General features: G+C 34.7%; 1 protein-coding gene across 2 annotated transcripts in view; it reads left to right on the top strand.

The window, feature by feature from the left end:
• NADK2 (NAD kinase 2, mitochondrial) overlaps positions 1–13,781 on the top strand; it is a 60,067-nt gene that overhangs the window by 23,592 nt on the left and 22,694 nt on the right. For both annotated transcript variants that reach the window (XM_037799156.1, XM_037799157.1), the window contains exons 5-7: positions 3,952–4,035; positions 5,408–5,544; positions 11,191–11,269. In XM_037799156.1, the coding sequence (XP_037655084.1) occupies positions 3,952–4,035; positions 5,408–5,544; positions 11,191–11,269 (300 nt within the window). The remainder of the gene's footprint in view (positions 1–3,951; positions 4,036–5,407; positions 5,545–11,190; positions 11,270–13,781) is intronic.

Genomic DNA, 13,781 nt, shown 5'->3' with positions numbered 1-13,781 from the left:
GTATATAGTTTGTAATAGGTATATAGTTCTTCCCTATATGCCCCTCTATTATTAGCTTCTAATTGTATTGTCATACATTTGTTCTGGTTCATGGAAGTGATTTCTAGTATTTGTACAGTTGATCATGGGCATTGCCCACCACAGGATTCAGTTTCATACATTCCCATCTTTTGACCTCCAACTTTCCTTCTGGTGACATATATGACTCCGAGCTTCCCCTTTCCACCTCATTCACACACCATTCGGCGCTGTTAGTTATTCTCACATCTTGCTACCAACACCCTGTTCATTTCCAAACATTTGAGTTCATCCTAATTCAACATTCTCCTCATATTAAACAACCACCCCCCATTCTTAAGCCTCATCCTGTATCTTGGTACCTTATATTTCATGTCTATGAGTTTACATATTATAATTAGTTCCTGTCAGTGAGACCGTGTATTAATTGTCCTAATGTGTCTGGCTTATTTCACCCAGTATATTGCCCTCGAGGTTTTGTCAGCAACCCACTTTTTTTTAAAAAATAATCCCAAGTAAATAATTGATGGTTTTCTGCATGGTCATACATTTATGTGTTCACTACCTTCACCACTATCTATATAAGAGCATCTACATTTCTTCCACAAGGCAGGAGGGAGAGTCAGAGAAGGTAGAGAGGCAAAAGAAAGAGGAAAAAAAAATGACAGCTAGGAAACAGCAAAAGGAAAAATAACCTTAAATCAAAGTAGAATAAAGAATCAGACAATACCACCAATGTCAGGTGTCTAACATGCCTCCCCTATTCCCACCTCTTATCTGCATTCACCTTGGTATATCACCTTTGTTACATTAAAGGAAGCATAATACAATGATTCTATTAGTTACAGTCTCTAGTTTATGCTGATTACATCCCTCCCCCAATGCCTCCCCATTTTTAACACCTTGCAAGGTTGACATTTGCTTGTTCTCCCTCGTAAAAGACATATTTGTACATTTTATCACAATTGTTGAATACTCTAGATTTCACCAAGTTACACAGTCCCAGTCTTTATCTTTCCTCCTTTCTTGTGGTGTCTCACATGCTCCCCACCTTCCTCTCTGAACCATATTCATAGTTACCTTTGTTCAGTGTATTTACATTGTTGTGCTACCATCTCCCCAAATTGTGTTCCAAACCATGCACTCTTGTCTTCTATCACCCTGTAGTGCTCGCTTTAGTATATCCTGTAGGACAGGTGTCTTGTTCACAAAGTCTCTCATTGTCTGTTTGTCAGAAAATATTTTGAGATCTCCCTCATATTTGAAGGACAGCTTTGCTGGATACAGGATTCTTGGTTGGCGTTTTTTCTCTTTCAGTATCTTAAATATATCACACCACTTCCTTCTTGCCTCCATGGTTTCTGCTGAGAGATCCGCACATAGTCTTATTAAGCTTCCTTTGTATGTAATGGATTGCTTTTCTCTTGCTGCTTTCAGGATTCTCTCTTTGTCTTTGACATTTGATAATCTGATTATTAAGTGTCTTGGCGTAGGCCTATTCATATCTCTTCTGTTTCGAGTACGCTGCGCTTCTTGGATCTGTAATTTTATGTCTTTCATAAGAGATGGGAAATTTTCATTAATTATTTCCTCTATTATTGCTTCTGCCCCTTTCCCTTCTCTTCTCCTTCTGGGACACCAATGATACGTACATTTTTGTACTTTGTTTCATCCTTGAGTTCCCGGAGACGTTGCTCATATTTTTTCATTCTTTTCTCCATCTGCTCCTTTGTGTGTAGGCTTTCAGGTGTTTTGTTCTCCAGTTCCTGGGTGTTTTCTTCTGCCTCTTGAGGTCTGCTGTTGTATGTTTCCATTGTGTCTTTCATCTCTTGTGTTGTGCCTTTCATTTCCATAGATTCTTCTAGTTGTTTTTTTGAACTTTTGATTTCTGCCATATACATGTCCAGTGCTTCCTTTACAGCCTCTATCTCTTTTGCAATATCTTCTCTAAACTTTTTGAACTGATTTAGCATTATTTGTTTAAATTCCTGTATCTCAGTTGAAGTGTACGTTTGTTCCTTTGACTGGGCCATAACTTTGTTTTTCTTAGTGTAGGTTGTAATTTTCTGTTGTCTAGGCATGGTTTCCTTGGTTATCCCAATCAGGTTTTCCCAGACCAGAACAGGTTCAGGTCCCAGAGGGAAGGAATATTCAGTATCTGGTTTACCTGCGGGTGTGTCTTAGAAAATTGCTCCACCCTTTGTGCCTCAGGTCACTGTGCTTTTCTGCCGAGTAGGTGATGCCTGTTAGCCTATAATTCTTGACTGGTGTGAGGAGGTATGGCCGTGTTCCCCCAGGCTCTGGGGTCTGGTTCTGAATGGAAAGGGCCCCACCCCTTTCCTCCTGGAGAAGACAGACCTGCCAGGTGGAGGTCATTAGCATTTCAATGGTCTTGCTCTCTGCTTGTGCTGTCTCCGCCCTTCCCCGAGTCACAGCCCTGGAAACTGAAAATGACTGGGGCTTTCTCCACTGAGCCAAAAAAGAAACAGTCCCCTTCAGACCCAGTCCAAGGCGACCCTCCGGCTCTCCCAGGTCAGTCGTCACCCAAAGCCTCTGTCTGTTTTTGGGGATGCGTACCTGTAGTAAGCAGTTCACACTCGCTACTTAAAACCCCAGTTGGAGCTCAGCTGAGCTATATTCGCTTGCTGGGAGAGAGCTTCTCTCTGGCACCATGAGGCTTTGCAGCTCAGGCTATGGGGGAGGGGGTCTCACGACTTGGTTCCGCAGGTTTTACTTACAGATTTTATGCTGTGTTCTCGGGCATTCCTCCCAATTCAGGTTGGTGTACAATGAGTGGATGGTCTCGTTTGTCCCCCCGCAGTTATTCTGGATTATTTACTAGTTGTTTCTGGTTTTTTGTAGTTGTTCCAGGGGGACTACTTAGCTTCCACTCCTCTCTATGCCGCCATCTTGCCCGAGTCCCTAGAATGGCTATTTTTTAAAAAAGGAAAATAATAAGTGTATACAAAGAGAGAGAGAAATAGGAACCCTTGTATATTATTTTTGGGAAGGTAAAGTGGAACATCTGCTGTGGAAAACAGTTTGGTGTTTCCTTAGAAAGTTAAGTGTAGAATTACCATATGACTTGACAATCCCTCTTCCAGGTATATATCCCAAAGAATTGAAAGCAGGGACACAAACAGATACTTGTATACCAGTGTTCATAGCATCGTTATTCACAGTAGCCAAAAGGTGGAAGCAACCCAAATGTCCAACAACAGATAAATGGAAAAACAGCATATAGTATATACATACAGTAGAATATTACTCAGCAGTAAAAAGGACAAATATTTTGTGATGTCACTTATATGAAATAACTAGAATATGCAAATTTATAGAGACAGAAAGTAGATAGCAGGCCACCAGGAGTAGGAGAGTGGGAATGAGGAGTTAATGTTTAATGGGTACAGAGTATCTTTTGGGGTGCTGGAAAAGTTTTGGTAATGGATGGTGGTAATGGTAGCATATATTGTGAATGTAATTAATACCACAGAATTGTATACTTGAAAGTGGTTAAAATGGGAAATTTTTGTTTGTATATATGTTACCAGAATAAAAACTGTTAAATAGCCCATAGAACTATACAAAAAATGAACCCTAATGTAAACTATGGACTATAGTTAATAGTATAATAATATTGTTTCATCAGTTGTAACAAAGGTACCACACTAATGCCTAATGCAAACCATTAATAATAGGCAAAACTGGGGATAGCGGTGGTGTGTGGGAACTCTACTGTCTGTGTGATTTTTCTGTAAACCTACAATTGTTCTAATAAAAAAAAGTGGGAAAAAAAGGATAGAGTAGACATTTTTAAAGCTTCTTATCTGACTTTTGTAGTTCATTGATACCTTTTGAATTAAATATTTCTTTTTCTTTTCACTCTTTTTCTTTTCCCCTTAACACCACTCACACTCTTATTTTAAAATAAAGGTCTGAAGGTCATTTATGTCTGCCTGTTCGATATACGCATTCCTTCCCAGAAGCCTTACAGAAGTTCTATCGTGGTGAGTTCAGGTAGGAATTTCTTAATATTTATTTTTATATAATTATTTTAATAAATTTGTGCCATTAAAATGCTTTTAAATAGAGCGAATTAGATAACGTTTGGATTAGTCCATAGATATAATTGTAGCTGTAAAATGTAAGGCATCAACTGAGTCACAAAGAGATCTAATTTACTTTCTCTTAGTCCAATTGGAATTGTGTATAGAAACCTTGAAAAATGTCACTTGGCCTATGATATAAAGGCTAGTAGCAATTATTCCCCTTCGGTGTGATAGAGGCTGTATCTCTACTTCCTTAAAACTGTTACATCCTTCTAGAAGATGGTGGAAAGTTAAAACTGTTGGCTAAAATTTAGGTGTGCAAATTCTCTGAGATTTTATATTTTTTCTCCTACCTAATAATGACTAAGGTTGCTTTTACTCCAACCATGCTGAGATTCCCAGTATCTCTTTCTTACTTAAGTGTTTTGTTATACTGTCAGGAAAAGAGAACAGAGGGAAGAAGAGAGATGGGGTTGCCCAATTATATTTTAGATGGTCAAAGTTGGGCCACTTTTTACTTCCTGACTTGGATTAGAGTTGAATGAGAGCTTTTTCTTGGACATTTATGAAATTGTATTATATTTTCTTGATTTCTCTGGAGTCATTTTATTAATAATGATTTAGTTTTTGAGTCATTCCAGACATTTGGCACCTTTAGAAATGACTAATTTATCACTGCCAAGTGGGAGTAAATTTTCTGTATACTTATCTAGCAGAAACTGTTCCACTGGCTTTTTGATATGGTAGTTTTTGGTTTTGAAATCAATTAAACCTGATTCTTTTTCTTTACTTTTACCTGAAGTGTCATTTAAATTTTTAGGTGTGACCTAAGTTTTATAATATGTGTTATTTCTTAATCTTCTTTTCCTTTTATTGTAAAAAAATATATATCATCATTATGAAATTTGGGGAAGGGGATTTTTATCTAATCTAACCACTGAACTGACCACAATATTATTTTAATTTTGAAGTGGTTTCTTTTTTTTTTTTTTTGTATGTATTATATATTTAGTTTTATTTGTTGCTGAACAAAACACAAGCCATATTTAACTCAAAATCTTCAATTTAATGAGTACTTAATAGTTTGACTTTTATTCAGATTACTTGGGAGATTTTGTACAAACACATTCAATATTTCCATTATAATTGGAAAGAGAAATAAGCATCTAAATCTGTCTTTGATCTGGAACCTATGGGTCTTAATGTTTCTGGTATACTTATTCATAGAATACCTAGTTTGTTAATAATTTCTTTTAGTTTAGTGAAATTATTTTAATGCTTAATCCTTACTTTAAATTATTCTGCCTTGACATGACTTGCTTTTCCATCACTTTTCCAAGGTGGTTATGGAGGCAGAGAATCAGGTTGTATCTTGAAGGGACTGGTATAAACCCCATTCCTGTGGACCTTCATGAACAGCAGCTAAGCTTGAATCAACATAGCAGAGCCTTCAATATTGAAAGAGTTCGTGATGAAGGTAGGTAGATTGGGAAATAGGTGTGTTTGGGGCAATATTTACGTTACAGTTATTTTGACTTCTAATTTTTGGAAATAATTTATAATGAACTTATTTGGGGATTTTAGGGCCATGAACACTATGTAAGCTCTTAGTAGACGGAACTATTTTAGTTATAAAATTTAATATGATTAGAATGGGAAGTAAGAAATACAGCATATTTCTAGAGGAAATGTTTTGTAGGACAGGTTTGAAAATTAGTTGATATGGGAAGGATTATAAAATGTCTGAGAGGATAGTAAATGGTGAGGGAAGATTCTTAACTTTAGTTTTTGAAATGTCAAAAAAAAAAGGTAGAAATAAGATGAGCTAATCTGTCAAGGTTTTCATAATAATTGCACATTTTATATAGTTACATTTAAATAAATATATTTACCATAATTGTAATTACTGATTAAAACTGTTCCTTTGCAAAATTTTGCTTCCCAGCCATAAGATTTGTGCTTGAATATTTTGTGCAAGTTGTTGAGACTTTTAGCATAGAGTGAGTGGCAGCTTTTTTGTTATATGAATTCTCAGTTCTAGTTAGTTTGTGGATTATAATTTTGCCATATTTTTCCACTTTTTCCAGTAACTGTAAGAATTCCATGATGCTAGGAAGATCCCAAAAGAAATCTTAAATACCTATGGACTATATAAAAAGATTTCCCCTCTTCCCACCTTATGTTTTGTTTCCTGGCAACACTTATCAGGAGAAGCTACTTTTATCTATCTGCTTTCTCTCTCTGCTCTCTCATGATACCTTGTGTTTATTATATCTATTTTTTTTTCAGTTTTTCATGATGATTTATGGCTTTATAGCTTAGCATATTTGTGAACTATGTGTTCATGTCATGTTTCAAAGATGTTTCTCCAAACAAAAGCATTTGACTTTTAGAAATCTTTTTTAAAGTGATTAAATTCAAATGAATTCCTATTATTGTTTTTGAAAGTCTATAGTAATTATTAAGTAAGATTTTTAAATCTTAGCTAGGAATTTTACTCTACTCCTTACCAAAAGATGTTCCTGATTTGGCTCTTTTGACCAACAGTCTTGTAACTATAGGAAAAATATAAATTGGTATACAGAAATTTATTGTTCAATTCCTAGTTCAAATTCACTGTTTTTAGTTTATAGTATTTTATCATATGTTGAAACAAAATTATGTATAAACCTTGTAAATTATGGCTCAATATCCAGGATGTTCAACATCTGATTAATGGTAGCCCTAGAAAAAAGAGCAGAGAAAATGGAAGAGAGGAAGTTACCAAAAAATAATACAAGACAGTTTCTCAAAACTCAAGACAAAACTCAAGACTAGTCTTTGAATTCAAAGGGTGGTAAGTTTTTATTAGTACACTAGACATCTAATGTGTATTAAAGTGATTGTTTACTGCAGAGTAATAATTTAACCCCAAATTTTGCATCTTAAAACATAAACATTTATTATTTCACACAGTTTGTGAAAATCAACAATCTAGGAGCAGCTTACCTGATTGGTGCTGGCTCAGGGTCTCTCATGAGGTTTCAGTCAAGCTGTCAGCCAGGGCAGCGGTATCTGACTACTTGACTGGGGCTGGAGGATCCACTTCCAGCTCACTCATGTGGCTGTTAACAGGAAGCTTCAGTTCCTCCCTACATGGGCCTTTCCATGGGGGTCCTCAGGACATATATTCCCCCAGAGCAAGTGATCTGAGAGTGTGACCAAGTTGGAAGTCACAGTGTCTTTTCCAAGCTAATCTCAGAAGTGACATGCATATTCTGTTGGTCACACAGACCAACCAACCCTAGCACAAGAGGGCTATACAAGAACATGAATAACAGGAGGCAGGAATCTTAGATGGTGGATATCACAATTGGGATGGACTCTTGAGCTTTGATTTAAGAAGAAAAAGTATGGAGAAGACAGAAAAGGGAACTTGTCCCATGAGGCTTGCCTAGCGGGAGAAACTTAGGTACACATAAGGTTGACATTTCCAGCTCGAGCCTGATAAAAGATACAAAGTAGAGGGAACCATTTGAAGGTGAAAATCACAAGTTTGATCCAGAAAGCAGGGGGAATACTTTGGAGGATTTGTTTAACCCAGCGATACTTAAGGAATTATAAAGGAAGATTACTTAAACTGTGTGTACAGTTGAATAGATTAAAAAAAGAAAAGGTGACTTTTTTAGGAGTCATGAAGGGGGATGTGGTAGTCTTCCTCTACTCCTGTTGCTCGAACACTCTTCTTTGAACTTGCCATGTGTGATATTATTTTGATTCTCTTTAGTAATAGAAAGTCTGTAGTTTGTGCTTACTGTGTAGCAGGTAGTGTATTCAGCTTTATGTGTTCTAAAAGAAGGATTCTAATATTATCCCCATTTTACAGGTGAAGAAACAAAGAGATTAAGAAACTTTCCCCAAATCACATAGTATGTGAGAATCAGGGTTTGAATTCAGGCATTTTGGCTCCAGCTCTTAACCATTACTTTCTATTATATCATTGAATATTAACTATTGGGTTTAAAACAGAATATTGCTATGATGTAATAAGATTGAATTTTTTTGCATATAGAGTTCATATTAGCCCTAAAAGTGCAGAAGTGTTGTTTAAAACTTGTTTTGAGCAACAGCTGTCATATTAGAATAATACTTCAAGATGACAACCTTAAAAAATAAATTTCTAAAACTTATATGTAGATGAGTATTCTATTTCAGATTTCTCATTTCTGTTGTGGTATACCTAAGATATAGCTATTAAAAAGGCAGGGAGAGGCAACTAATTTTTAATACCTATTGTGTTCAGGCATTATGATGGGGTTCTTGATTCAAAGGTTTCTTGGTGGCAATCAATTAAAGTAAGCCTTAGATAGCTATCAAACTATTACACTAAAAAAAAAATACAATATGTTCAGTGTTTTTTTTCCTTCCAAAGAACTTTGATATATCACTGAATCATTTAGAGGCAAAAGGCAAGTTTTTGGTCTACTCTTAGTAAGGAAATGTTGGCTTGAAAGCCAGAAGAATCAAAGTATGATTGTTAATTCAGCCATCTTTTAGTGAGTGAAGCACTTCAGTAGCAAGTGGAAAGGTATTAGCTCTTACTTTATAAATTTTATGGGTGTTATTGTACAAAATCTGTGCTAGGTACTTTGAAGGTTGGAGTGACTGACTATAAGAAGCTTATAGCCTGGTGGAGGAAACAGACATAGAAACAATTGATGATAGTCCCAGTTGAACAATTCTAAATATAGATGTGCTGTGAGTACATCGAAAGGTATGATCGATCTTTAGGGAGGATCAGAGAAAGAAGAGGTATGTTTTCAATTGGATTTTAGATCATGAATAGAATTTTTGTAAGCGTAAAATAGAGGAAAGAGCATTCCAGGTTGTATGAAATGTTTCCCCAATGTAAGAGATAAATAAACTCATGATGATTATTGGGAATTCCATATTATCTGGTGTAATTGTGTGCAAGAGTCAGCAATGGAGTAGGAGATGAGGCCAGAAAGAGTTCTGGGCTGAATCTTGGTTTCCAGGCTGAGAAGATAAGACAGTTTTTTAAAGATTATTTTTAGCTGTGCAGAAAGGGTGTGTGTGTGTGTGTGTTTGTGTATGTGTGTGTGTGTGTGTGGTGAGGAGGTCATTCGGGTATTATAATGAGAATCTAACAAGGACACCTTTCCTTACTACATGTTTTAATGTGTTATAAAACTATAGCAGTTTAAAGCTGGCATCAGAATTAAGCAGAAATAGATCTACCTGTGTGTATATAAGAATTTAGCATCTGATGTATGTAGCATTTCAAATTAGTGAAGAAAGAATAGTTTTTTCAACAAATAGTGTTAGAACACCGGCCAATCACTTGGAAAAAATAAAGTTAAATCTCTACTTACAGTCCCTACTTTAAAATAAGTTTCATATGTATATAGAGTTAAATGTAAAACATGAAAATGCCTACATGTTGTAGGGTAGGGGGATGCAAAACTTTAGGGTGATCTTCAGAATTTCCTATGATTTAATTATTTGGTTAGCAATACTAAGTACCTACCACTGTATGCTGTAGCCGTCTTCAGTCTTCTGGGCCTAAGGATGACTTAGTTAATTGATTCAGAATTCCAATGTGTTCCGCTTTGCTAATGCTCCCAGAATGCAAAACACCAGAAATGGATTGGCTTTTATAAAAGGGGGTTTATTTGGTTACACAGTTACAGTCTTAAGGCCATAAAGTGTCCAAGATGAGGCATCAACAATTGGGTACCTTCACTGGAGGATGGCCAATGGTGTCCCGAAAACCTCTGTTAGCTGGGAAGGCATGTGGCTGGCCTCTGCTCCAGCGTTCTGGTTTCAAATGACTTTCTCCCAGGACATTCCTTTCTAGGGTGCAGCTCTTCTTCAAAATGTCACTCTTAGTTGCTCTGAGGTCCTTCTGTCTGTGAACTCCTTTATATTACTCCAGTGATCCAATTAACACCCACCCTGATGGGAAATTATCCAATCAAATGTTTCACTTACAGTTGATGAGTCACATCTCTATGGAAACAATCAAAGGATTCCAGTCTAATCAACACCAATATGTCTGCCCCCACAAGATTGCATCAAAGATAATGGCTTTTTGGGGGACATAATACATCCAAACTGGCACACTGTGTTTCTAGGATTCTCTGTCAGGATCTGTTTCATTTCTCTTTTTCAGTCACTTAGAAAAAAGAAGGACTAGGTATCTTACTACCTTTTTTTTCTTTATTAGAGAAGTTTTGGGTTTACAGAACAATCATGCATAAAATACAGGATTCCCATACACTACCCTATTATTAACACCTTACATTGGAATATCTTATTACTTTCTTTTTTAACAGTGTAGCTATTTATGGTTTTAAAAGCATAGTCAAATTACATTAAATTCTTTAAAAGATTGGAAGATAAGTTTGTTTTTCTCTAAGTAAGAATAATTCTTCTAAAGATGGTTGATTTCTGTTATTTTTTTATTCTATTTATTCATGATCCTTGCTTTTGGACTGCATGCTACTTTTGCTTTAATATACATCTCTGCAAATTTAAAAGCAATTTTAAATACAGTTTTAATTTTGTTTTTTATATGTAAAACTGGTTAATGAGTCTCTTTTTCTAACTATGAAATAGTAGATAGCCTTTCTGAAAATATTGGTTGTGAAATGTGTAGGTATATCTGAACATATGTAGTTTCTATTTGGAAACAAAAAAATCTGTTCATCTCTAATGTATCTGATTGATTTCCAGCATGAGCCATGCCTGTAATTTGCCACTTAAATCCACAGTGGCTCTCATTTGGAAGAGTTTGGTCAGTTCCACCTCTGAAACTTCCAGGGTAGACCTAATTAAAGTGTGACAAAAATAATCTTATGAGATGGATAAATATATTTCATTACCATTGAAAAAAGTTTTCAAGAGGAATTAAAGTTTATGTTGGAAAGACAGGCTTCATGGCAGGTATTAGGTGATTTTAGAGTTTACATTTTGAAAGTTTTAAATAAGATATTTAGTATATATATTAATTATGTTAAAGTATATGGTTCTATTAAAACATAAAAGTTTAACATTTTATAAATTTCATAATGTTTCTAAAAGTCAGGGAGCTGTCTTGGATTTTTCTTTCCTTTACCTGTAGGATCGGAAACTTCAGGACCCCAGCTTTTGCCAGTAAGAGCACTAAATGAAGTCTTCATTGGGGAGAGTCTGTCATCCAGGTACTTCTATACCTGTGCTCTTGAGTTTGGAATTTAATGTTTTCGTATTAAAAAATATATATTTATTCACTTTCTACTATCTGGCTAAGATTTGTGAATGACTAATACTGTGTAGATAATAGAAATGAACAATCTAATGAAATATTTCCAGAATCTTCATACATGTTAATACATGTTAAGAGGAAAGGGAGTTCTATGGCCAAAAAAGTCTGTGAAACTCTAGGTTAAACAAAGCTGGTCCTGTTTCTTTACTGAATACTTCTGGATCCTTTAATCTCTCATATAGGTACTTTATAAATGCTTAAGGCATACATTTGCAATGGATATAAAACTTCTACAGGTAGCCCATACTTTATACTTAATATTTTAGAGCTGATTTGTGTGTTTCCTTATGTTCATCCAGAACCTAGTTAAGGGTCACACATTTCATTTGACTATCCTATCCCTTTAGAATTCTTTAAACTAATAGTTCCTTAGTTCTCATCCCCTCTTTTTTTGTCATTCATAATATTAATATTTTTGAATGGTGTAAGCCAATTGTGCAAAATATCACTTATTTTAGATTTGTATGTGTTTTTCTTTGCATGATAAGATTCGGACTAAAATTTTTGGCAGGAATACTACATAGGTAATTTGTATGCTTAGTGCAACACATCATAAGGCATGTGCATTGAGAGTTTTGAGATTTATAACTGTTATTAGCAGATATTAAGGTAAATAGAGTTCCTTATTAGAAGTATAAAAATTAATTTGTTTTATTACTGATAAAATCTGTTTTGTGGAAATTCACTATAACTTAACTTATGCCTAAGTGGTCAACACAATTTTGTTTGCAAAACTTTTTTTATGTATGATATTAGTTACTAGATATAAATGACTAATATAATGTAAAGTTAATTTAACTCTTGCTAGTACTTTTTTAGAACTTACCTTCTCATTTTTGTAGATTTAACTAAGTTAGGGGTGAAAAATTGGAGATGAGTCTCAGTTCATGTTCCTGCTACCAGAGGAACCATGTGACCTTTTGAAGGCTATGTAGTTGATTCTCTAGCTTACCAGCAGTTTCATAAAGTCTGAAATTCTGTTTGCTGCAAGTTGTATCCTTTCATAACAAGTATAATTATGGTGAAAAAAATTGGCTTAACTAAAAAGGATGTCCACAATCTAGCCAGTGATTTAACTCAGGTGCATTGAAAAGAACTAAACCTGATTCAGCAGAATGATTTAAACAATCTTTTTGACTTGTAATTTTTTTTATTTATGTACTATTGAATTTATTCAACAAAAATATATTGTTCAACTGCTATGTGTAATGTGAGAGTCACTAGGGATGTAAAAATGAATAAGATACAGGTAGCGGTGTTTAATTTTTGGGGAGAGGAATAGAGTGAAATACATTCTTTTAAAAATTATTAAAAGTAATATTTACTTTTCAAAGAAGTAAAATAAATTTATTAAAGAAAACTTAAAAATATAATAAGGTGGAAAGTATGTATCTGTTTTAACATAAAACACTATATATAAAATTTTTCTTTTGCTGCATATTGTTTGAAGCAATATGGAAATGATTAATGGATATTTTTATGTGATAGAGGAGAGAAAGGAGAAACCGTTAACTCTAATTAGTAATCTAATCTAGTCATTACTGCCAAAGACAAAAGACAGAGAGAAGAAAATAACTACCTTAAATGAGATTGGAGAAACTTTAGATTAAAATAAATAGATGACAGTAAAAATGTTTTGTAAGTTACGCTTACTCTAGGCAAGCCATTTGATGGTTTATATTGTTGTTTGTGTTATTTAAAAGTTGTATGGTTAACTGCTGAGAGCTTCTGCTAGTGTTGCTTTATAATTTATACTTACTAAAAAATAAATAACTTATAAAGAGGAAAACTACAATCACTTGATGGACTTTTGGGAGTTCAGTGAAGTCCCATAAGAGGATTTTAGATTGAGTGCTTTATTCCTGTGGCAGTAGTGATTTGATTGGTTTATCTCCTGAATGATGTTTCATGCTGCTTTTTTGTGTGTGTCCTCTCATGCCTCACTGTTTATATCTTTACTAAGGAAAGGACAACAATGGATTGATGCTAGTCCTGATGCTATTTAAAAAGGTTTTAATTATTGGAGGTATTAGAACTTACTTTTGAAGATTCCATGATATAAGCCCTCAGGTAGAAAGAAAATGAACATATATTGGATGCCTGCTATGTGTCAGGCCCTGTGTATATTGTTATCTCATTTAATGTTCATAATAACCCTATAAAAAAGGTAGTTTATCAGTGAAAAAAATTGAGATTTGGAGAGTTTAAATAATTTTCCCAAGCTCATATAATTAGTATCAGAAATGTCATATAAACCCAGTACTTCTGATTCCAGATCCTTTATTGAGGCTTCACTACACTCCAAAAACTTAAATGCTTTGCTCGGAAAATATGAAATGCAGCAATAATATTCCTGCCTCATTTATCATGTTCTTAGATTTAAGAACACTTTAAAAGCCCATTTTTTG

Source organism: Choloepus didactylus, chromosome 11, assembly GCF_015220235.1.
Source record: "Choloepus didactylus isolate mChoDid1 chromosome 11, mChoDid1.pri, whole genome shotgun sequence".
Classification (NCBI taxonomy): Eukaryota; Metazoa; Chordata; class Mammalia; order Pilosa; family Megalonychidae; genus Choloepus; species Choloepus didactylus.
This window is presented reverse-complemented; position numbering and strand designations above follow the sequence as displayed.